This window comes from Myxine glutinosa, chromosome 3 (genome assembly GCF_964187855.1).
Source record: "Myxine glutinosa chromosome 3, kmMyxGlut1.1, whole genome shotgun sequence".
In the NCBI taxonomy this organism is placed as follows: domain Eukaryota; kingdom Metazoa; phylum Chordata; class Myxini; order Myxiniformes; family Myxinidae; genus Myxine; species Myxine glutinosa.
Window position 1 is genome coordinate 42,444,109 of NC_136263.1, and position 26,219 is coordinate 42,470,327.

The following is a 26,219-nucleotide window of genomic DNA, read 5'->3' on the forward strand; positions in this document are numbered from 1 at the left end:
CACTCAGTGGTCAATACATCCAAAAAGAGATTGCATGTTGGGCAGCTATACCATTTGGTGTTGCCGACAGTTTTGAATTAGCATCTTTCCAATTACCACCAGTTTCCTAGGGGTAAAAATACTTGGGGAAACTCGAAGCAATTCACTATTCCCAGATCAGAGGCCTTCTTCTCCAAGTATTCTCAACACAAGAGGTGGCACTTTGTCACTTAATTAAAAACATCTTCATTGCAACAAACTCAATTGATTAAACAGGTAAGTAAAAACTGAGTCATTTCCATGCCAACTCACCTGCTACTTCTTTCAAAATATCCAGAGCTGGATGTTGCAGCATTGCAATATGCTGTCGGGCCAGGTTTTCAAATACATGGTAGCTAATGAAACCTGGTAGCTCTCGACCTGTTTTCTGTGTCATAATTTTTTTTACAGTGTTGTAAAGGTCATCATTCCCTGGGGGAGGGTGAGGAGGAGGGGAGGAGATGTGATGCAAGAACCAAAAACCCAATTTCCATCAAGAATGACTGAAATAAAAAAGTGTTCTTACGAATTTACCGGCCATGTGAAACTTTCCAAACTCAAAATTTGGAATGATTACTGTAGCAGAAACTTTAAATTTAAGTAAAATTGCAGTCATTTGCAAGCAAATGAAATGTGTCCTCCCCACCAATGGAAATGAATGTCAAAAGGAAAAATCAAAAGAAAGACACTACACTAATGCTTACCTGCTTTAGTTTGAAGGGGCTGTGGTAAGGTATTTCTATGCCAAATCTTTGATGGATTGATTTGAATATAAAGATTTGGCAGAACAAAACCCAAAATGTTGTGCCCAATTTTGACCTTTGATGACTGAAATTGAAAGAAACATACCACATCATTGTCTACCTGCTTCAATCTGTACAGACTGTGCTAAAGTATTGTTACGTGTATGTGGAGGCGGAGGGAGGAAGGATGGAAATGAACCCCGACTTAGAACTGTTAAGATAGCATGGTCCGTTTGCTCAAGTAGGAAATATTGTTCCCTTGAGCCTGGTGTTGACTTAGCGGTTAGGGTGCCGGCTTGGGATCCTAGGATCCTGGGTTTGAATCCCGGTCGATCGCTGAATTAACGCCAGGGGGGTTGACTCAGCCAGTCATCCTTCCGAGGTCGGCAAATTGAGTACCAGCTTGCTGGGATGAATGATCCCGGTGTGTACCCGGTTTAGAATAGGTACACCATATCCCTGCGCATCGTAAGAGTGTGACCAAGGGTTGGCGTCAGGAAGGGCATCCGGCCATAAAAACATTGCCTCAGACAGGGAACCATGATTGTCATGGGGCCCGCAAGGCTAAGCCCCGCTCTAGCGGGGAAAATGGCCTTAAAACGATCATTCATTCATTCATTGTAACCAAGGACACATTAGGTTAAATTTGTCCTGTTGGTATGTGCACAGAGCAATGCAGTGTTGTTACTGATAGAGATTAGCATATGGCTAAGACGATACATTGTATGCACCTTCCTGTCAGGCAAGGTCAGGTATTAATGGGAGATAAGTGAGCGCAGGACTCATTAGCTCTTCGCACACAGACCTGTAGATCTCCTGGCCCGCCAGGAAAATAAATATTATGCCGGCTCAGACAATGTGTAATGGAGGTAACAGTGCTGATGAAGGCGGAGTGCTGAGTGGCTGCATGAACACCCACCCATCAGGAACATTGAGTAGCCAATAGCCGAGCCTGGCAGGCATGTCCGCAGGAAGGGATGAAGCACGCAAGCGCAAACATCGAGTCAGTTTACAGTACCAGTCAGTTTCCAGGTTCCTGAATGAGAACATATTCTCTCCTGGGGTCAGCAGATAAGTTCCGGGGCCGTAGACCGTTTCTGCAGACATAAGCTAAACTAACCTACCCCCGTTTTCCACACAGCGTTACTACAGGTACAAGTTACTGCCGTATGAGTTACTGCGGGTACGAGTTACTACGGGTATGAGCAAAGGTGAGCTATGAGGTAACAAAGAGTGAGGTTGTGGTGGTGGAGTGAGAATGGAGGGCTCTGTACAGTGTTAATCTAAAATCCAGTCATCATTTTCTAGGCTGTGCACAGTGTCTTGCTGGTGTTTTTGTGTATCGCTTGCGTTTTATCCTTCAAATAAACGCAAGTATGGACCATGGTTCTTCCTTGGCACACCTGAATGCCAATCCACCGACAAGGCCTTCATCCACAGCTCGATGGAGTAACTGCTGTCCCCTCTGGGCTGGCTCCCCAGTAGATGATAAATGTTGTTTTTGGGACACCTCCATTTAACATGGGAAATCCCTATCTAATGTCGTTTACCCCCCTGTCTTTTCCCACTTTTGGAAAACACCCCTATTAATCCAAAAGACTCTATGAGCCTTTTGACCTTTTGAACCATGAGCTTATTGACCTTATGAGCCAATTAATCTACTTGGGCTAATACATAATGAAGATATTTTAATTGAGCTATGGCTGAATGGTAAACCCATCTTGATGTACTAGGCTGAACACTAACAGCTTGGAACCAATCCTTCATTGAACCTCCAAATCCCCATTCACTTACATGTTAATTTTCAACTCTCCTCATTGCCCCTAAACACCTCTATTTCTCTCACCCTGTTCTTTACGAACCTTCTAACCTTTTGACATGCTATCCTTATTAATTAGACCACTTAAACAATGGTCCTTCTACCCTTGTGAACCTGTGATTCTTCTGACCTTATAGACCTTTTAACCTTTTACTCTTAATATCATCTGGTGAATCATCTTTGACCCACTCAAACAACGACCCAACAAATATTTGTTTATGTGTGGGAAATAATTTAATTCTTTCATTAACTTTATATATTACCATACTCAAACCTTTTTTTATTAATCCCTCACTTTGAGAAATGACTTGTGGTAAAACTTGGACAACTTTCAAGAAATCCCATTGTTTCGTTTCCTGTTTTCACACACACCCTGAATTTCCTCGAAATGTCGACATATCCCGAAATAACTTTTACATTATAAAAAGCCGTGTTCAATTCAATTTTGATCATTGGGAATCGACATGTCTTACTACTCCAGCCTTTACTCTGTTGAAGATGATACCAACTCACCAGGGTAAGTTTCATTTAAAATTAAATTTGTATGTTGTATTTGTATTTATATTTGTATTAATTAAAATTTGTATGTGTTTAATTGTACATCTTGTGATTTAATACCCCTTTCTCTTTACAGCAATGCGAATATCCTGGCAGAATCCAACTCCTCCCTCCTCCCTCCATCTCAAGAGTTTCACAACGAACTGAATACGGGTTGGAATGAAGGCATACAAAACCACCATCAAACCCTGGTAATTCATTATTCTCGCTCTGATTGTCAATGAATAAATGTCCGTTCCCGTTTGATAATAACAAATTAATTGATAATAATGCGGTGCATGTTTTTCTTTCTTTTTCAAACAGAATACAACACCTGTTGAGATCGATGATCACGATTTTGAGTGGGACGATTTTGATCTCCAAAGGAGTGGTTATTTCCTGCCAACCTGTGATATCCTTAATTTTCACCTCGACTGCATTGACAGAAGGCTTGATCTTTTAGAGGTATGTGTGTGTATGTGTGTTTGTGTACGTGTGTGTATATGTGTGTGTGTGTATGTGTGTATGTGTGTATGTGTGTATGTGTGTATGTGTGTATGTAAGTGCGGATGTGTGTATGTGTGTATGTAAGTGTGTGTGTATGTATGTATGTATGTAAGTGTGTTTGTAAGTGTGTGTATGTGTTTGTGTATGTGTACGTGTGTATGTATGTATGTGTGTATGATTATATTTTCTCTACCCTCTTGTTTTCAACAGAAAGAGAAAGAAAGTCTGGAGACAACTGATGAAATGATTGAAACTACCTTCAACTTATGTTGGGAAGATATTGATGATTTGTTTTGGGAAGAAGAAGAAAAATGTTTTAATAATATAAAGAATCTAATGCTTCCAATATTATTTATATATAATTGCTTTGTATACAACTATTTAATAATTAATTACAAAACGAGAATAAAGGAAAAAGGAGGGGGGAGTTGCGTCCCCCACCCTTGATTCCCCCCATCCCACCCCTCCCCTCCCCTTGTGTGTGTGGGGAAGGTGGGGGTGGGATGAGGGGGGATCAAGGGTGGGGGACGCACTGGGGGTGGGGGATGATGGGTGTGGTCTGTGTGGGCGGGGTCTGTGTGGGCGGGGTCGGTGTGGGCGGGGTCTGTGTGGGCACGGCTTATGATTATTTTTATTCTATTTTTTATTACCACTAATTAAATTAGCTAATCTGGGTGGGGTGAATAGAAATGTTGTTTAATGAATGATCAGCTTTGTTTTTTGTAATTCTTGTGAATAAAATGCCCCTAATATTTCTTCCCCATTCATATCATATAATTTGTAAGTCCAAGGGACTGAATCCATTATATCAACAATTTTAAATAATTCATGAGTTCACCTCTTTGTATAACCTTTTTCAAAATGGCTTTTCCATTTGTATATTCTTACCATATCACCAACTTTGAAATTGGGTTTTTTCAAATTAATCTCCATTTCATATTTTAATTTTGTAAATGTTTCTGATGGTTTTGATTTTGTTGATGAATGAACTGTATTATTGTAATTATCAACAATATTCTGGATTAAATACACCCATTGTTGAGAACCGAGTTGTGTGAATTTTTTATATAATTTTTCTTTTAAAGTACGATTAAAACGCTCAATAACAACTGCCTTTCCTTCATTAAAGGTGCTGTATAATTTAATATCCTCCCCCTTAAGAAATTTCATGAATATTTTGTTATAGAACTCTGTTCCCTCATCAGTCCATAACTTCTTTGGTTTCCTTTTATCCCTATCAAATATTAGCTTAAAGGCTAACATTAAAGTATTACCTCTCTTGTTTTTCAACGGAACAACCCAGGCAAATCTACTCCTCAAATCAATAACGGTTAAAGCATACCTGTATCCCTTATCATTATTTCGTTCGATTAAATCAGCAGACCATATGTGGTCAGTGTCTTTGGAATAAACCTTCCTTCTTTTAAACTTGGTGATTATAGGTTTGTGTAATTCTTCAGCCAAAAGCTCCTCAGTCTTGATGACATCATTAGAGCCTAATAGTCAGAGAGCCTACTACACTCTATTTCAACCCATAGCATACAAAAGGTTTGACCCCCTAGAGTTGTTGGGGGTATCAAGCTGAGTAAAAAAAAGTATGTAAGATTGACCCCCCCTGCTGGAACTAGTCACCAGACCCCCCTAAAATGACCCCAATAATGGGTTATTTCAACCCATCTCATACATGGACCAAATTTGGTTACAATATAGTGTCATGTCAGGACATTACAAAAATGTCAAATCTAACAACTTACCCTGCTGGAAAGGTGATGTTAGACCCCCCGCAAAGTACCCCCCAAAATGGGTTATTTCAACCCATCTCATACATGGACCAAATTTGGTCACAATATAGTGTCATGTTAGGACATTACAAAAACATCAAATCTAACAACTTACCCTGCTGGAAAGGTGATGTTAGACCCCCTGCAAAGTGCCCCCCCCCCCTAAAAACGGGTTATTTCAACCCATCTCATACATGGACCAAATTTGGTTACAATATAGTGTCATGTCAGGACATTACACAAACATCAAATCTAACAACTTACCCTGCTGGGTAGGTGATGTTAGACCCCCCGCAATCTCCTATTGCATATACGAACCAAATTTGGTCACGATGTACAAATATAACAAATCTAACGTTACCCTTCTGGAAAAGGTGGGTGATGTTAGACCCTTCCTCAAAACAATCTACACACAAAATACATGATACTTCAAATATATAAACTCACCATCAGTCAATGAGGATTACTATTTATTATCACAAGACTCAAACATAAACGAAACATGACTTCCTGTCAGCAACAGAGCTCTTATTTTAGGGAAGACATCATGATTTATCGTTGTTTTAAAATTCATTTAAAACAATAAATGATACAGGAATAGGTCATTGGTGTGGTCATCAGCATCATCATCAGCGTGGTTTATTAAGTTTATTAAGGCTACACAGAGAGAAATGTTTACACAGCTTGTGTACAATTTTACACATTTCTGATGTTAAAATAGAACTCCAAAACTGTTATGTAAACATTTACATAGGACCTGATATGTAAAATTTTACTAATTAATTATGTTAAGTTTTACATAATTCATATGTAAAAAAAAATTACATATCTCTTATGTAAACTTTTTGCACAGTAATTATGTAAAAATAGAACTCCAAAACTATAATAAATAATATATTGTTTACTGAACTAATTATGTAATTCGCGATTCCCGGTGCACACGAAGCGGTGAGATGCTGTCATAAATATCTGCCAATGTTACCGTAGTGCAGTTCAATCTGAGGATCCTGACTTAACGACTGTGTGACATGAATCCTACTTGATTTTTGCTTTAATTATCATCGTGTCGGCAAATTTGAAATAATCACAGCATTCTACAGTGTATGTGAGTCATAATAATTGCAAAAGAGAATGTATAATTACCTTCAAACCATGCAAAATCGGCAGACATTTATGACAGCTTCTCACCGCTTCGCGTTCACCGAAAAAAAATGGCGACGGGAATGGCGACTCTAACATAATTAGTTCAGTAAAAGAAAATCGGCCTTTACTTAATATTTATGTATTTTACAATATTCACAACACGTTTTGTAACAAAAAAACTTTAGTAAACTCCCTTGATTACATAATAAATGTGAATATGACAAGTTTACACAAAAGTTATGCTCTATTATTGTACATACTATTAGGCCTATGTTATACTTTTACAAAATAATGAGAAATGAAAGAAAACATAACTTTCTTTACATTATTTTGTGTAAAAGAATACCAAACTCTGTAAAATGCCAATGTTACATTACAAATGTGTAATATGAAATTTACGCAAAAGTTATGTTCCATTTTGGTACATAAAATTGGGTTAGATTAAGTTTTGGTTTGGGTACTTCAGATTAAGTTTCCATACTTACTATATGAAAGCATGTTGCTTAAAAACTGGAAAATCTAGAATATGCAGTTCCTCAAGGAGGGGCTCGTTCAGTATCTGTGAAAGTTAAATACAAAATGTATTTGCTATTTGACCATATAATGCTCATGAAATTTAGGATAGTATGCCTACAAGTCAATCATCTCTGATTGGTTTCATTCAGGCTTCTATTATTATATTATATTTGATCATGTCATGCTATTATAAGTGCATCAACAATATTTTATTGGTTGTCCTCTATTGGCTTCCGTAGTTTACAAAAAATATTACCAAGGAGGGCCTAGCAAGGTCATTTGCATACTTTTACTAAACTAGGGGCATTAAATGATGATGTATGTCAATGTACAGACATGTCTTAAGCTGTTAAGTTGTTACATTTGATAATTTGTAATATCCTGATGACATGATTGTGACCGAAGTTGGTTCATGTAAACGATGGCTTGAAACAGGGGTACTTTGGGGCCGGGGGGGGGGGTCTAACATCACCTACCCAGCAGGGTAAGTTGTTAGATTTGATGTTTTTGCAATGTCCTGACATGACACTATATTGTGACCAAATTTGGTCCATGTATGAGATGGGTTGAAATAACCCGTTTTTAGGGGGGGGCACTTTGCGGGGGGTCTAACATCACCTTTCCAGCAGGGTAAGTTGTTAGATTTGATGTTTTTGTAATGTCCTAACATGACACTATATTGTGACCAAATTTGGTCCATGTATGAGATGGGTTGAAATAACCCATTTTGGGGGGTACTTTGCGGGGGGTCTAACATCACCTTTCCAGCAGGGTAAGTTGTTAGATTTGACATTTTTGTAATGTCCTGACATGACACTATATTGTAACCAAATTTGGTCCATGTATGAGATGGGTTGAAATAACCCATTATTGGGGTCATTTTAGGGGGGTCTGGTGACTAGTTCCAGCAGGGGGGGTCAATCTTACATACTTTTTTTTACTCAGCTTGATACCCCCAACAACTCTAGGGGGTCAAACCTTTTGTATGCTATGGGTTGAAATAGAGTGTAGTAGGCTCTCTGACTATAATAGTTTTTTGAGGAATAACCAAGACCAAGTTTCAATTTAGCACTTATCATTTTTTTTTACAATAAACCTATCAACTTTCTCTCTCAATGTAGGATTTTGTATCAAAGACAAATTATACAACATTTCTCTGTCTGCTTCATGTTTTTCATCCAATGTAGTGGTATTTCCATAAGCAATATCATGTTTCATACACACTTCATCAACCCTATTTATAGGTTTAGACCAAGGTTTAGGATTGTCAGCCTCATCTAATCTTTTATCCAAGTTTGTTCCTGGACCACAGAAAGAATATCCAGGTAGATGTAGTTCCCCAGGAATTCCAGTTGTTGTAAATTTACTTCCTGACAGAAACTTTTGTATGTCTCCTCCACTTTTAGGAGAGATGAATTGACACTTTTTAGAGCCACACACTTGACATATTCCTTTTTGATAAACTTTATTATTTTTAGCTTTAACATAAGAGATATTTTTAGATTTAGTTTTCTTTTTACATTTGAGACAATAACTCATATTTATTTATCAGAAAAAGTCCGACAGAGTATCAAAACCTTTTTGGTTTTTAACATATACATTTCAATCTTTATTTTTAAAACATAAAGAATCCTAAGGAATGCCTTCACTCTCTCCTCCAGTTAGTTTTATTTGTAAATAAATGAAGTCAATAGCATCATCAACCACATAATCTTTGTCTTCTTCATGTAAATCTCCTCGCTGAACTCATCTCAACCATTTTTAAAATCATTATCTTAGTAAGAGTCGTTAATTCTTTATTTTTCTCTTCGGTGCGTTGAGATTGATTTATTTGCTGTAATACACTCAATCTTTTACGAATCTCACTGATTTCCATCTTTTTATATTTTTCCTCCTTCTCCTTTTTCTCCCTCTCCTCCTTCTCCTTTTTCTCCCTCTCCTCCTTCTCCCTCTCCTCCTTCTCCTTTTTCTCCCTTTCCTCCTTCTCCTTTTTCTCCCTCTCCTCCTTCTCCTTTTTCTCCCTCTCCTCCTTCTCCTTTTTCTCTCTTTCCTCCTTCTCTTCTTCAACTCCTTCCTCATCCCTTGCTACCCTTGAGTTTGAGCCCCAAAGAATATTATACATATACTCATCTGGATTTTGAGATGTTCTTGTATCTATAATTAGTTTTCTCATAATAGGATACCAATAAGATTTGTTGATGATTTCTAAAAGAGTTTTATATTTCATAACTTTGAGAAGTTCATTTTTATTTAATATTTTAAACAAGTCTCTATTTGTGGGTTTAGCAATATCAGTATAAGGCCAGTTTTTTATGACAAAATTCCCATGTATATGTTCCAAATCATAAGGTATGTAATACCGAGCACCCTTTTCTTGTAGGTATCCTTGAATACAAAAATTATAATTCTCTTGTAGTCTTCTTCCTGCCATTTATGTATCAGAAATATATGTGAGATTAATATTATGACAGGTAATACCACCCCATCTTCCCACTACCAAATCGGTTTGTATTCCTCGGCTTTCTATCCTTATCTCATGACCTTCCTTCTTTGTCATGCTAACCATCGCTATACTATCATATATTTTTCTTTTCTTAAAATCATGTATTTGTTGTTTATTAATTGTACTTCCACATAAATCCTTATCCTCACCAAGTGGATAATATTCTTCTTTACGAGACTGATTAAAATCATGTAGGTCTTCTATGTTTATTGAAAAAGACCAATTATACCCTAAATCAGGCATATCATACCCCCATTTATTAATGCACATATTAACTATATGTCCTTCTTTATAAAATTCAATTGTAAGCAGGTAGTTAAATTCAATGAGGAAAGGTGTATGGTCAGTATAACCAGGTGTTGTGGTTGTAAATTTTACTTGTTTAACAAAACGTGCTGTTTTCTTTAAATATATATATTGTGATAAATCACTAAATCTAATTAAGTCATTCGCATCTGTAGGGTTTGGACAATTGATTAATTTATAAGTATTCTTCATATTAATATTTTTACTTGTAGTATATTTTTGTCGTTCAGCCTGTGCCTTTGTATAATAATTTGATAAATCAATATCCTGAGAGGATTTTCCAAAGATAGAACCATCTTTTCCAACATAAGTCATTTATATTAGATTAAAAATGATATCATAAAAATTTTCATTATTGTTGAGTTGAAATAATACATATAAACATAATTGACCACAACATTTAGAATTAATTTCTTGAACTTGAAATGTTTGATAAACACCATTCTGTAAGAATTGTATTACTTCAACAGGTGGTGGCATACCATAACTATCAAAATAATATTTATCCTGACTATTATGAATACAAACCCAATGAGAATCATTCTGTGTGTCTAAATTCATAATAATATTCTTTGTATTCTTATTTATATGTATTAATTCATCTCTCATACAAATAACCACATTATCAATTTTTAGTGTTTTACAATACTTAGCTAGTTGTATATTTGACGTTGTATTCTTTCCAAATTGTTTAAACCATTTATCCATTTATTTATGAGAAAGATACAATCCATTACCCCGTTTAGTTAGTTTAACACCCGCTTGAGCGATAGAGGAAAGCATATCTCCAACCAACAATCTAGCTTTATCAGGTAGACTTTCAAGTTTTTGAGCAAAATCTACAATTACACCACTTCCACTAATTTGATTCTCCAACTCCTTGTTATGTCTTTCCAATTCTTTTTGAGCTTTTAGTTGTGCCTTCCTTTCGTTAGCAGTTTTTACCGCTGCTGAAATACCACCAGTCAATGCTCCCGCCGCACTTAAACCAGCAAATAAAGGAATTAGAAACGGGAGAAATCCTCCTCTTGACTCGTCTATTGAATATTTCTTTAACATAGGTTTTGTCATTTTAATTTTAAGTGAACCAGTATCATTTAGTGTTTTTACTTGTGTGCGTGTGAGTAAAACATCAATTCTTACAGCTCCTTTTCTTTGAATTGTATTAACATTAATAATACAAGGCTTTTGATTTTGAATACAAGATGTTAATTTATTAAGATTGATTTGATTAACATATACCCCTACCATTTATTTATGAGAAAAAACCTATGTGATATTAATCATAACACCATTATCTGTATTAATCTGTAATTCTGTTTCCTCCAAAAGCAAACAATAAGCATCAACTTCTTCATTCTCTCCTCTTTCAACGTATAGAGAAGTATCCACTCTATTAGACTTTATAGTTTCCTTTTGAGAACTCAGGTCAATTGTGTAGATTGTATAAAGTTTTTGAAACGCAACCATATCCAAAATAGGGTTATTATTACCATTACTTTCACACACCTTTTGGTAAGACTTGTAGGCTTCCGCATAATCATTTTTTTCCCAATCAATTTCCAATCTATCTCGCGGATAAAATGTTCCATCAAGAGAAACCCGAAGTTGTTTCACCTTAGCATTATCACACAGCGCATTATTCTTATTAGTACCGTCCTCCCCATCTGGTTTTTTTTAAATGAGCCAGAGGTATCGGGGCTTTCCTTGAAGAACACCTAAATTCCAAGTGTAGGTAGTGTGTTCCAGTTTAACATGTTGACATCTTCTTTTAAGGTATGATACATTTAGAGGGGTCTTTGAGTTAAGTCTTCTATTTAACATCTCTTCCGTTTAAGATTAGGAGTATATTCACTGATATACCAACACAAATCATTAATAACAAATTTATTGTTGTCTCCAAAAGCATTTTCAACCCCAAAAAGCAACCTATTTACATTATCATTCCTTTGTAGTTGAAATCTAATTTTAAGACCATACAAAACTTTATCATAATCACAAAATCCAAATATACCTTTCAGAGGTACTGCTACAGTAAAGCTATTCTCTGGTTTTGTGTCATCATTATACATTGCCTTCCTTTGACTATAACCAGGGTCTGTGTTTGTACCCGTTGACATATCAGGAATAAAACCTTCAACAGCTCCCTTACCCATTCTATCACTAAACGAATATAGTGTAAATTTCATCATTTCAGATGTAGCAGAGACATAATCAACCGCTTCAACCTCTTGTGTTCCAATATACAGGCGAACACTATCAAACATTTTCCAGAAGAAATCATTTACGAGTGTAGCATTAGTATTATTCGCAGCCTTAGTGAATTTAAATTTACACAACAAGAAACTATCAGCTATATTCAAGTAAGTTTGTTGATTATTTATTTCAAAACTTTTTGTTCCGTTTGAATTCCAGTCTGTTCCTGTTATAGCATTTACCTTAAAATAGTCTTCCTTTTTAGTGGAGTTTGAAATGATAATCGTATCATCCAAATCATAGATACTATCAATCGCTTCCATACTTGTATTTATATAGCATTAAAATCGTTGAAACCCAGACCCGAGTATTTTAATGATTTTTTGCCGTTCTTGTGAAGATAGTTGAGTTTTACCTTTTTTAATTTCTTTGATTGCTTGTAATTTATGAGACTCCTTTTGAGCATCTTTTATACTCTTTATAGCACCCGCTACATTTCCCATGACAGAAGCAGTTGAACCAATTAGGTCTTTATGTTTAAGAATGGTTGAACCAATACCCATTAGAGTATCAATTATCCCATCTCCTTTATTTCTAAATTGATGTCCCACACCCCGTTGTCTCTTTGGTTTATAGTATCCTCGACCAAGAAACATACCTTCACCCTTATGGTATGGTGAAAGGAACATCCCATCCCCTGTAATTATTTTATATTTTCCCAACTCGTGTTTTCTCACAATAACCATTATATATTTATTGAAAAAGTATTCTGATGGATATAATTTCATCATTGAAAGAAATAATTCGATTATCTTGGTCGGTTATCCTAAAATTTACTCTGTATATGGTTTTACCTGACACAGGTAAATAGACAAGATTTTTTGGTTCCATATTAAATTTATAACCAATCGGGGTTGAGTATGCACTGAATGAAAATATTGTATTTGTTCTTATTCCATCGTTATAAGCACCATCAATCAAATCGCAATGAATTAATACTGAATTTATACCGGAGGATATTTGAATGACATTATCACTGTAAATCGTCCCGTTAGTTTCAATCTTTTTTGAAGAGAAACCCAATAGCTCTCGGAACGAATTTTCAATGGTGAAATCAACTTTATAATTATTTTTAAGTTTAATAGTTGATTTTGAAGTGTGTTTTTGAATATCTATTACCATATTTTTTGGTTCATCACCTTTTTCTTTCATAAGGCGAGAGACTTCAGAAGATATTTGAGAAATCTCGTAAGCTCCGGGTGAAACTGTTATAGTTTTGTACCCACTTCCTGGATTATAACTAAACTTGTTGTTTTTCTCTGTGATATTAAAAAGTGTATTGTAAGTCTCCATTGACAACAAAGAAGCCTCATATTCTTTTGTGGGGTCAAGTTGTAGTGGGTAAGGGAATGAAGCTGTGTAATCACTCGTTGTGAAATTAAAACTAAGAATTGTGCTTCTCATCTTATTTAATATCTAATAAAATATCTTTGTATTGACATTTATTAATTATTTTCATATTCATCAACTGATCTAAAATGGCGGATGCTTCATTAAAACAATTGTTGTTTCCAGCCTTCTTACTACCTAACAACAATAATAACCTATTAACTAATTGTGATGGGTCATTTGGAAGAAAGCTAACACCCGAACCAAGCTTACTTAAAGCATCAATAATATGTTTCTCCTTCTCATTTTTCTTACTTTTACCGGCAACAGAAACTCCATAATCAAGTGAGTTTAGTAAATCAATATATACCCTATCTTCCGCATTTTCCATATCAAGTGGTTCATCAAAATATTTTGAACCGCTGAATCCGGAGTTTGTTAGAAGAAACATTAATCTTGGAGTTAATTCAACATTTGGTTGAGCAGAACTTAAGAACACTAATTTATCATTAAATATCAATAACTTTTCTTTCACAAGATGGAACTGTGCTGGTTCTTCTGTTGGAATGAGACCTGCTCTGGTTTTTGAACCCACCGAATATTCATTGTTTTGAAGAGCTTCCACAACATAATTAGGTGGTTGATTTACCTCCTCAAGTTTCCGAAATAATCCTTCATCATCATATTCTAATTCTCCAAGTTCTTGCGCCGTCATTTGACTAAAATCTTTGAGCATTTGAAGTTTTTTTGGAGTAAATTCTACTGTGGGAACTGTAGGTGAGTGTTGAGTTTTCAAAAGTGGTTTAAAAAATTTCTCTTGTTTTCTTTCAAAGGCTTCTTCACCAGTTAGTTTCTGTCTCCGTTTCTTCTTTATCTCTTCCTGTTGCTTTACAACTTTTGAAACCAACTCTTGAAACCAATGTTCTTTAAACTTTCTTGCTCTTTCTTCGGTATTCATCTTCTGTATTTATTTATTGAAAAATATCATTTAATGAATTGTAAAGGTCAATGGGAAAATTTTCCTTTTCTTTGTCATTTTAGTAAATGTGTTGAAATAAATCCTTTTCTTTAAATATTTCATCAAATTCTTTATTGGTATTAATACGAGTTGTTATTTCTTCTTCACTAATACTTGTATCTCTGCTTTTCATACGTTTGCGTTGAGTCTCCTCATTGATATCAAAACCGAATGATAAAATCTTAACTCCATCACCACACAAATGTTTAATAATTTGTCTCATTCCTTCAGGATTCGTTTCTAAAATCCCAACACCGTTAGATTTTACTTTATTTAACTCACTCTTACAATGTGAATATTTTGTAGAACCAAGAGAGACCTCCTCAAATATTTGACCTTCGTTCCTCAATCGCATATGTTTCTCCATTGAAATGTAGTAATAATCTTTCCCTTCTACTTCTCCTGGTCGCATTGCTCTGGTTGTAGTACTTACAAAACGAATCATAGGGTGTTTTTTCAAAAAACTTACAATCTTTTCATTTTTACTATTCAAGAGTTTTGATTTATGAAAGTTCTTTCCTGAAGCAGATTTACCCACAATATTAATAATAATAGTTGTCATTTATGTGTGTAAAATATCAGTGAGTATCTCATCTTGTTTCACAACAATATATTTATATTTTCCAATCGTGTGTTTCATATAATTTTCAAATTCTTTTTTATTACATAACGTAGAGCAATTATCTCTCCAAAAATTATTTACATCTATTGAATTTAACTTAAATAAAATAAAAGTATTGGCATTGTTTCTTATTGAGCGCCGAGGGAGTTGAAAATATGACTGACTAAGATAAATACAATTACAAGAAGAATGTCTCCCTCTTGTATAGTAGCTATCCATTACTGTTTGGTTTCTCTCATTAACACAATCATCAAAGATAACGAGGTTCTTTTTTGATTTATCTAAATCTTGAGGTGAAGGTATATCATCCGTATTATCACTGAGAATACAAGTTATGGGTTTTGATTTTGATTTCTGTGTATCACAAAATAGTTGTATTATATCCTCAATGTTGTAATCATTTAGTTTGTTTTGAAGTTTAAATAAACCGATAATGTCTTCCTTTTTAAGACCCGCATTAAAACCTTGTGATAGTAGTTGATACTCGGGTTGAAAACTTGACTTCGTAAAAATTATTAAATTATCATAATCTAAAAAGTTGGGGGTAAGGAGCATCTTTCAAAGCAAACAGGGTTTTCCACATCCGCTTGAACCAACTATTAGACATCTCAATGAATTTGGAATGTTTTTATGGTTATTAAATTTTATCTTATTTTCCCAAACGGGTAAAAAATCATTCATTTATATATTTGGAAAACAAGTCATCTAACTTTTTTTGAGCTATTTTAGAAACTCTATATTTTATCCTGAGTTCGGGTTTAATTTCAAAATAATTCATTATTTTATTTATATAGTATCTTGTATTAACATTTCCTTGAAAATTATTTTGAATAATAAATATCATTAAACGCTTGTACATTTCCTCAATACAAATAGTCTCTTCCCTTGAAAGAAATGGTGTATTATCATCACAATATTTAACATTCATCTCTCTTATTAATCTTGTAAAGTAATTCATTTTTTATTCTAATTTAAAAGAGTTATATATATTTTTAATTATCATTAATTAAAATTAAATCACAGAAAATACATTGTTTATATGAACCCTCATTATTAAGCCCTATTCTATCACAAGCCGGACAATTCTCTAATTTATCATATGGAGAGTCTGGAAATTCTAAATATCCTTCAGAACTTATCATATTGTTATGAATTTGGTAATGCAACATCTAGAGCTAGGTAGATCTGAATAGGTAGGTATTCGGCTGTCGTGACAGGGACTCTACATGTAATAAGTTATTGATGTTCAGGCGGTTGTCGGGGTAAGATGTATGAGTGTGGATCTACCTGGAGATTCGAGTGTTAAATAGTGAGGGATTAAAGGTAACGCCCCTGTGAGTCTCACCTAGTAGTCAAACCTTTGTCCATTATGGCACTGCAAACCACATAAACATTAGTTAGGTCCTTAGCGCAACATTAAATAATCCCCTTTCCCTGACAAGGACTTCGTATTAAATTGACAGGAAACCAGGTCAAAAACACCACCACAATTGGCCGCCACCGTGTACACCTCCAAAGGCCTACAAACCTGGCCGGCACGTGTTATGCCAGGACCGCAGGGTCGCGTAACGGGGGAGATGTCAGGAGTCGCGGGAGGCTTTGATTGGCTGAGGAGTGCGCAATGTGACGTCATCGGCCACCAATATAGGCGACGGTCGGACGCCATTTTTTGGAGAAGAGTTCACGAGTTCGCCAGTTGAGTCTCTCTGAGCGGACGCCATTTCAGGAGTTGAGTTGAGTTCGTGGCAGGCACTGGCAGACGCAGGCAGGCACCAGAGAGTTGAGCGGTGGTGGAGAGTTGGAGAGGACACGCCATTCCAGTCGCAGTTCGAGTGCAGTTCGGGTTGTAGGGAGTCGCAGGAGACACACGAGAGCACACCCAGTTGGCACTGAGCAGTTCGTTGGCACTTGGCTGCCAGCACTCCCGCGTCGTCGAGTCGAGTGGAGTTGAAAGGAGTCCTTCCTGTCCCTGGTCAAGTGGAGCCGCTGGCCTGCGTCGGACGCGTGGTGCTTGGAGCGAGGGGCCTCGTGGTGTGCGATCGGGCCGGAAGGAGCGGTGCTGGACACCAACAATACAAGACGACAAAGACAGATAAGCCCGATCTCCGCGTATATTTTGAACGACGGGACGTGTTATTTTCGTGATTAATCTCCCTCGTTTGTGTTTGCTGTCAGTCGTGTGGGGACGTCCCGATTTAGGTTTATTAGAATTATTAGATTTACCGGCGGGCTTTTTCACTGGCTTTACTTTTCCTAATAAACCCTTATATTACTTTTTGTACATAATATCTGAACGCAGTTTTCCTGGGTGTTTGATTTTAATAGATAAGGTTGCGGAGCCTTCGCTGCGCCCCGCCATTCCGCGCGTTGGTGTTGAACTTGAGTCCGCCATTGAGTGTTCGCCTCGGGAGTTAAAGTCTCGCAAATCGGTCATCCGTAACTGTGGTGTTAATCACGGTTACGCGACAAGTGGTGTCAGGAGTGGGATTTGAACCCGTCGGACAAATTTTTTTGTCCGCGGCGAGACATCGACACGGTCGGACAAATTTTTTTGTCCGCGGGGAGACATCGACACGGTCGGGCGTACATTGCGCCCGACGTTCGAACGCAAAATTTTTATAGTCGAGGCGGAGAAATTTAATAATCAATCGGGCAAACGGAGCGCGATATCGTGTCTTCGTCAAATTTAAATTGTTTCAGGAATTATTAAAATAAATACGCGCGCGGGAAACAATCTTCCGGAAGGCGGATGTCGGAGGTCGACGAAATGGAGGTGCGCAGCGAGGCCTCCGTCAGCGTCGGGAGTGAGCCGGAAATAGGGGAATTAGATGCAGAGGTGAGCCTTGGAACCTCCCTCGTCCCGAGCACCAACTTATCCCCCTCCCCCACCGGGGAGTCGGGAGTAGTAGGAACGGCCCCGACAACCGACCAGATGTTGGGTCAATTGCTTCGAAAAATGGAAGAAATGAAAAGTGGGTTGAAAAATAAAATTGACGGGCTGGAAAATAAAATGAGTAAGGAATGTAGGGAAGGAATGAAGGGAATGAGTGATCGATTGGAGGAACAAATTGAAGGGATGGAAAAGAACAGTGAGCGAGCCAGTCGGGAATTGAAAAATAAAATTGATGGGCTGGAAAATAAAATGAGTAATGAGATGGGACAAATGAAAAGAGGGATGGAAAATAAAATGGAGTCCCAGGGGAAGGAATGGAGGAATGAAATAAAGGAAAGGAATGAACAATTGGAAGAAAAAATTGGGGAAATGGCACAGCAGCTGGGGGAACGAATCGATGGCATAGAAGGGAGAGTGCAAAACCAAATTACGGACAGACTGGGAAAATTTGAGGGTAAAGTAGAAACTCAAATGGGGGAGATGGAAAAAGCCATAGGGGTGGAAATTGAATTGAACCGGGAAGAATTAATGTCAAAAATAGAGGAGGGCGTGACGCAGGCTGTCCAAATGGGGGAAAAGTTGGAGGGTCAGATTGGTGCCACAAATGCTCGAATTGATAAAGCAAATGGGGACCTGGAAGGCTATCGGGGCCGGGTGGATGCCAGAATGCTACAGCAGAGTGAGGAATGGGGACTGCTCAACCGGCAGGGGGGCAAATTGGCCGAGGAGGTGAGGGGGTTGGAAACCCGCATAAAAGAGCAGGAGCAAGGGTTAATTGAGAAAGGCCTGTGGGGGCCACTAATGGATAATGAAAGGGTGAGTGATTTTATGCAGGAGCGACTGGAGATCTGGGACAATACCATCAAGAAGGAGGTTGGTCGGGTTCAAGAGAGCCTGAAGGAAGAGGTGAGTAGGTCGGTTAAACATTTTCAGGACCAGATTAAGGTGACCCAGGAGACCCTCACCACGAGCCACATTTGGACACCAGAGGCTCCGAAACGAAATACCCAGTTGGGGGGGTGTTTTGGCCCCGGACTGGATTTGGACAGAGAGGAATCGGGGAATAGAGTCTCTGGAAAAACAATCCCCCTCGTACATTTTGACGGATCAGGGAGCCTCGAGGCTTTCCTGACACAATTTGAGTGCGTGTCTCAGCTCAATGGTTGGGGAGAGCGGGAGCGCATGGGGAATCTGGTGGCGACACTGCGTGGGTCAGCCGCCGACGTGTTGAACGTAGTCCCAGAGGGAATATTGACCAGCAAGGCCATTTGTGAGGCCTTGAATAACAGGTACGGGACAGGCGCAAGGTGCGACCTGGTCAGGGCACAGCTGCTGCATCGCAGGCAAAAGCCTAATGAGACGTTGCAGGAGCTGGCCCAGGATATATACCAGTCTGTGAGGATAGCATACAGGGACCTACCAGCACAGGCGTGGGACAAGCTGGCGATAGAAAAATTTATGGCGGCTCTCCCTGATCCTGAGGTCCGGACGTTGGTGGAGTTACAGGACCCACCCACGGTGCACCGGGCAGCGGAATGCGCGGCGAGACTGACCTTTTTGAGAAGGTCGAACCGCGCATCGGAGAGGGCACCTGTGACGGTACGGCAGACCGAGGTGCGGGATCGGGAAAAGCCAGAGGATGACATCGGGCGAATGTTAAGGGGAATCAGCCGCCAGCTGACAAATTTGATGGGGGGACAAATTGCAGGGAGCGAGTCACGACAGGGTGGTCCAGGTTGGCCATCAGGACGGCCTGATTTTTATCGGGCTGGGCCGGGAGAAAGGGGGGCTCCACCTGGCTACCAGAGGGGTCCGTTCTTGGGGACTTGTTTTAGATGTGGGAGAAGAGGGCACAGTCAGAGGAATTGTCGGCAACCATATGGGCCCCCACCTCCTGACAGGCTTCGCAGTCCAGAAAGGAGGGGGCCCCCAGTAGGTCCACAGATGCCAGACAGAGGACCACCACCTCCGCCTGGGCCAATAGAGGTAGAGTGTGCGGGAAACTAGAACGAGCCGAGCATACGGGGCCATGCTCGGCTGGCAAGTGTGTGGAGAAGCGCCCTCCTTTGGTGGAAGTAGTGAATTGCGGACAAATTGGCACGGGTAATCTAAGGGTTAGATGCAAAATTGAGGGAGAATTTTGTGAGGCTGTGGTGGACACTGGAGCCAGTGACACCATTATCAATCCGGGTGTGCTAGACCAGAGTGTTGGAGGCTGGGACAAAATTGATAGGGTAGAAGGACACAGCCTTCAACTGGCTACGGGGGCAACGGCACCAATATTGGGACGCGGAGTGGTGAGGATGGAGTTGGGTGGCCTGGAGGTCAGCGTGGTTGTGTGGGTGGCGGGGGTGTGCGATCAGTGTCTGTTGGGACTGAGTTTCCTGGTGGAACATGACTGCCAATTAGACCTTGGGCGTGGTCATATGTGGTTGGGCACCGAGAGGCTGCAGTTAATGGGACTGGGGGATGACGAGGAGGTGCAGGGGACGTGGCTGGAGGTGCCGCGCACTGTGACCGTGCCTCCCAGGTCCGAGAGAGTCGTGATGGCAGAGTTAGCAGCAGGTGCTCAACCCATTGGCCAGCTGGGGCTAGTGGAGTCGTGGTCCTCGCAGGGGACGGAGGAATTAATGGTGGGTCGCACCCTCATAGACACCCGTGGGCCTATGCTGGCAGTCAGGCTGCTCAACTTGTCCGACAGCCCCCGCACTATAAGGGGCGGAGCCATCGTAGCCAAATGCAGTAGTGTAGTAGAGGTCACCGGAGGAGGTGGATCCACATGCTTGCCAGTACAGCCGGAAGGAGGGCAAAATTTGGGGAAATGTGATTGGTCAGAGGGAGTGCGGGACATGATGACACGCTCTGAAGAGGGCCTAACATCGGAGCAGGTAGAGACGTTGCACAATTTGGTTGGTAAGAACTTGGGTGTTTTTTCTCTCTCCCCCGAGGATGTTGGACGCACGAGTCTCGTCAGGCACAAAATTAGCACTGGCGAGGCTCGGCCTGTTCGCCAACCGCCGAGGCGGCTCCCTTTCGCTAAGAAGGAGGAGGCAGAGGAACAGGTGAGCAAAATGGAAAGAGCCGGATTTATCGAGCCCTCGGTGAGTCCTTGGGTGTCACCCATTGTGCTGGTGAAGAAGAAGGATGGAACCACTCGGTTCTGTGTGGACTACCGCCAGCTCAATCATGTGACACTCAAGGACTCGTATCCCCTGCCAAGGATCGATGACACCCTCGATGCCGTTTCAGGCTCAACGTGGTTCTCCACGTTGGATTTGAAGAGTGGTTATTGGCAGGTGGAAATGGATAAAGAGGCGAGGGAGAAAACGGCGTTCACCACAGGAAAGGGTCTCTGGCAGTTTGTCGTCATGCCCTTTGGATTGTGCAATGCCCCTGCCACGTTTGAGCGTCTGATGGAACGTGTTTTAATTGGCTTACCGTGGCAGACTTGCCTCGTCTATTTGGATGATGTATTGGTCCACGCTCCCACATTTGAACAGGCTGTCGAAAATTTGTCAGACGTATTTGGGAGATTAAGGGGTGCCGGGTTGAAATTAAATCCGAGCAAGTGTGAAATTTTCAGGAGGGAAGTGACTTACCTGGGTCACGTGATCAGTGAGAGCGGCGTGGCCACTGACCCAGGAAAGGTAAAATCTGTACAAGAGTGGCCCGCCCCTAAAAATGTAAGGGAGGTCCGAGGATTTTTGGGCCTCTGCTCGTACTACAGGAGATTTGTGGCAAATTTCGCGGAAATTGCAAGACCTTTGCACAAATTGACAGAGAAAGGAGCCAAATTTGTATGGTCAGAGAGCTGCATCGAGGCATTCAGTCACTTAAAACAACGTCTGGTGGAGGCCCCAGTTTTGGCATACCCAACGGATGATGGCAATTACATCCTGGACACAGATGCGAGCCAAGAGGGATTGGGAGCTGTGTTGTCACAAGTGCAACAGGGAGTCGAGAGGGCTATTGCGTATTACAGTCGGGCACTTTCGAGGCCCGAACGAAATTATTGCGTTACCCGCAAAGAACTATTGGCCTTGCTGTCTGCAGTTGGACACTTTCACCCTTACCTTTATGGGAGGGAGTTTGTGATCCGAGTGGATCATGCCTCCTTGCAATGGCTCCTTCGGTTCAAAGAGCCGGAGGGACAAATTGCAAGGTGGCTTGAGAGGCTGCAGCAGTATAATTTCACTGTGCAACATCGGCCTGGCAAAGCACATGCCAATGCAGACGCTCTCTCTCGGCGCCCCTGTTGGGAGGCACAGTGTAAATTTTGTGATAGACAAGAAGCCAAGGATCCAATTGGGCAGGGCCAAATTGATGCATGCCTATATGCAGCGAGAGTGACCAGGCGAACTTTGCCACAACCCCCACAGGAATTGGGCGATGTGAATTGGCAAGAGAGTCAAAGGGAGGATCCCGTTTTGGGGCCCCTTTTTCATTGGCTAGAGGAGGACAAAAGACCCTCTTGGGAGGAGATTGCCCCACACGGAGCCCAGGTAAAGGCCTATTGGGCACAGTGGCAGATGTTGGGGTTGAAAGAGGGCTATTTGTTCAGAAAGTGGGTGACACCAATGGGTGATGTAGCTTCCTGGTTGATAATTGTACCTAACAAATTGAAGGAAGTGGTTATGGGGCACGTGCATGGGACTAGGACAATGGGACATTTGGGCGTGGCCAAGACTTTGTCCAAATTACGACAGAGGTTCTACTGGGTGAATTCGGGTAGAGACATTCAAAATTGGGTGAGATCCTGCGACCTCTGCCGCGGTAAGAAGGGACCCCCACGGGCGCGCAAGGCCCCGCTCCAGGTGTACAATGTCGGGGCACCGCTCGAGCGGGTGGCAGTAGATGTGGTGGGGCCCCTGCCAGCCACCCGCCGAGGGAATCGGTACATTATGGTGGCAATGGATTACTTCACCAAGTGGCCAGAGGCCTACCCATTGCCCAACCAGGAAGCCCGGCTGGTAGCTCAAGTTCTAGTTGAAGGATTCTTCTCCCGATTTGGCGTCCCAAGGGAGCTACACACTGACCAGGGCCGGAACTTTGAATCTGCCCTCCTGCGGTCGGTGTGCGAGCTCCTCCAAATTCATAAGACCCGGACGACTCCCCTGAGGCCTCAATCGGATGGGATGGTAGAGAGGTTCAACCGGACACTGTTGACACAATTGGCCCTCTTTACATCTGAAAACCAACAGGATTGGGACGAGCACCTTCCCTTTATATTGATGGCATACCGGACCGCCCAGCATGCGACCACTCGGTGCACCCCCGCCTTGTTGATGTTCGGTAGGGAGATGCGAGTCCCCACAGATTTGTTGATGGGACCGTCACCAGGGGAACCGGGTGAGCCAACTGTGGAGAGCTATGCAACCAATTTGAAAGCGAGCATGGAAAAGGCTCATGAGTTTGCGAGGAAGCAAATTGGCTTGGCTTCTTCGCAGATGAAAACGCGGTATGACGCTCGGGCTCACACACCTCGTTTCCTTCCTGGAGACCTTGTTTGGCTCTACTGGCCCCGGAGAAGGAAGGGGGTGTGCCCAAAACTCACTTCACCTTGGAAGGGCCCTGGGGTGGTGCTTCGGCAGGTGACTGATGTGGTGTTCAAAATTCAGATGGGCCCGCATGCCCTTCCACAGATAGTTCACGGGGATAGATTGAGCTCCTACATGGGTCGGGAGGCTCCGGAGTGGATTGGAAGGGTGAGGGGGAAATTAGGTGTGGTGGATGACGCTCTTGAACCTGACCAACCTGCAACTACCTGCACTTGAGGTGAGTGTTTTGAGGAGTACTGTCCCAGGCTTCAGGACTTGCTTTGGAAATTGGGGACATGTAAATTGGAGTTGGGAGGCGGGTGAGAGTGATGACATGGCCGGTGAGGGGATGGAATGGGAGCCACAGTGTCTTGTGGGTGGCGTATGTTTTTGTATTGTGGTTACGTGTTTTGATGTGGTCGTGAGAGTGGAACCTGGAGAGTGTGTGATGATTATTGGAGATAATGAGGGGTGATAATTGTGCTTTTGGAAATGTGCTTTTGGGAAGATGTGATGGTTTAAATGTGAACTGGGGGAATTTCACATGTAGCAGGCCATGGCAAGCCTTGTAACACCTTTTACACCATCTATGGAATTGTACTGAATTGTGCTGAGTTGTGTGGAGAATTGAATGGCAGTGGGGGAGGAAGTGTGTTTTGGGGTCTTGTGGGTGGGGAAGGTGTGTGTGTCCGCAGGTACAGAGCAAGCTCTGAGGAGCGATGCCTGCGGGCCCCCCTCTGCGGCAATTACCCCTGGCAGCCGGTGGTAACTGGAAATTGGAGCTCGTCGGTGGAGGGTCTGGTTGGGCGCCGCGGGGTGAGGAAGTCCCCCGGTGACCCGTGTTGCTGCGCGAAAGCAGGAGGCAAAGGAGCCTGGTGTGTGTGGAGACCCTCACCGGCGAGGTAATGGCGGAAAGGGGCTGTTGGGCTGTCATGGGGCCAAGAGGTAAAGGGGGGGGGGGGGCAATGAACTTGTAAGTCGGTTGACTTGTTTTTGGGACTGCGGGCACCACAGCCTGATGCGCCCCCACCATCTTTTTGTGCGGTACCTCCCCGCTGCCTAGTTGAGGAATGCACACACACGTGAATGACATCAATGCCATGGTCCTGCAGGGGGGTGTATTGAAGAAGAACCTTATTGATTTTTGAAATGCCTTGATGACCTATGGAATGAGAATGAGTGGTTAAGGGGTCTGTGTTGCATGAATGTGGGCGAAATCCACCGAGCCGTGTCACTCACCTGTAACATCTGGACAGGGCCCGTGGAAATTTAGTGGGATGCATTGGGGATGGCCCCGCAGGTGAGGTTGTGTCTTGTGGCATCCACCGGGGGACGCGGTCTGTAGACCGGGGTATGTACAAAGGTTAGAGTTTTGAGTTTTGGAGAGATGGTTAAGTTTTGTGGTTAAGTTAGTGTTGTGTGTTGTTGTTTCCTCCCTCCACAGGAACAACGAAGAAGATGTACATACTTGCATGATGGTTAAGGGGTTCAGCATGTTAAGGAAGTGTAGGTAGGTAGTCCGACTCACTTCCCACAGCCCTTCCTGATTTATTTCATAGGTTAATTAAGTGTGTGACAGTAAGTGTTAAGGCTGGAATGGTAGCCCTGCGGTGAACCTTGCAGGAGCTACGGTTCCAGGGGGGGGGCTGTGTTATGAATTTGGTAATGCAACATCTAGAGCTAGGTAGATCTGAATAGGTAGGTATTCGGCTGTCGTGACAGGGACTCTACATGTAATAAGTTATTGATGTTCAGGCGGTTGTCGGGGTAAGATGTATGAGTGTGGATCTACCTGGAGATTCGAGTGTTAAATAGTGAGGGATTAAAGGTAACGCCCCTGTGAGTCTCACCTAGTAGTCAAACCTTTGTCCATTATGGCACTGCAAACCACATAAACATTAGTTAGGTCCTTAGCGCAACATTAAATAATCCCCTTTCCCTGACAAGGACTTCGTATTAAATTGACAGGAAACCAGGTCAAAAACACCACCACAATTGGCCGCCACCGTGTACACCTCCAAAGGCCTACAAACCTGGCCGGCACGTGTTATGCCAGGACCGCAGGGTCGCGTAACGGGGGAGATGTCAGGAGTCGCGGGAGGCTTTGATTGGCTGAGGAGTGCGCAATGTGACGTCATCGGCCACCAATATAGGCGACGGTCGGACGCCATTTTTTGGAGAAGAGTTCACGAGTTCGCCAGTTGAGTCTCTCTGAGCGGACGCCATTTCAGGAGTTGAGTTGAGTTCGTGGCAGGCACTGGCAGACGCAGGCAGGCACCAGAGAGTTGAGCGGTGGTGGAGAGTTGGAGAGGACACGCCATTCCAGTCGCAGTTCGAGTGCAGTTCGGGTTGTAGGGAGTCGCAGGAGACACACGAGAGCACACCCAGTTGGCACTGAGCAGTTCGTTGGCACTTGGCTGCCAGCACTCCCGCGTCGTCGAGTCGAGTGGAGTTGAAAGGAGTCCTTCCTGTCCCTGGTCAAGTGGAGCCGCTGGCCTGCGTCGGACGCGTGGTGCTTGGAGCGAGGGGCCTCGTGGTGTGCGATCGGGCCGGAAGGAGCGGTGCTGGACACCAACAATACAAGACGACAAAGACAGATAAGCCCGATCTCCGCGTATATTTTGAACGACGGGACGTGTTATTTTCGTGATTAATCTCCCTCGTTTGTGTTTGCTGTCAGTCGTGTGGGGA

General features: G+C 41.7%; 1 protein-coding gene across 2 annotated transcripts in view; it reads right to left on the reverse strand.

Annotated features, from left to right (window-relative positions):
- The window catches only part of LOC137423636 (interferon-induced GTP-binding protein Mx-like), an 89,870-nt gene that overhangs the window by 18,584 nt on the left and 45,067 nt on the right, over positions 1-26,219 (reverse strand). For both annotated transcript variants that reach the window (XM_078773954.1, XM_078773955.1), the window contains exon 10: positions 292-450. In XM_078773954.1, the coding sequence (XP_078630080.1) occupies positions 292-450 (159 nt within the window). The remainder of the gene's footprint in view (positions 1-291; positions 451-26,219) is intronic.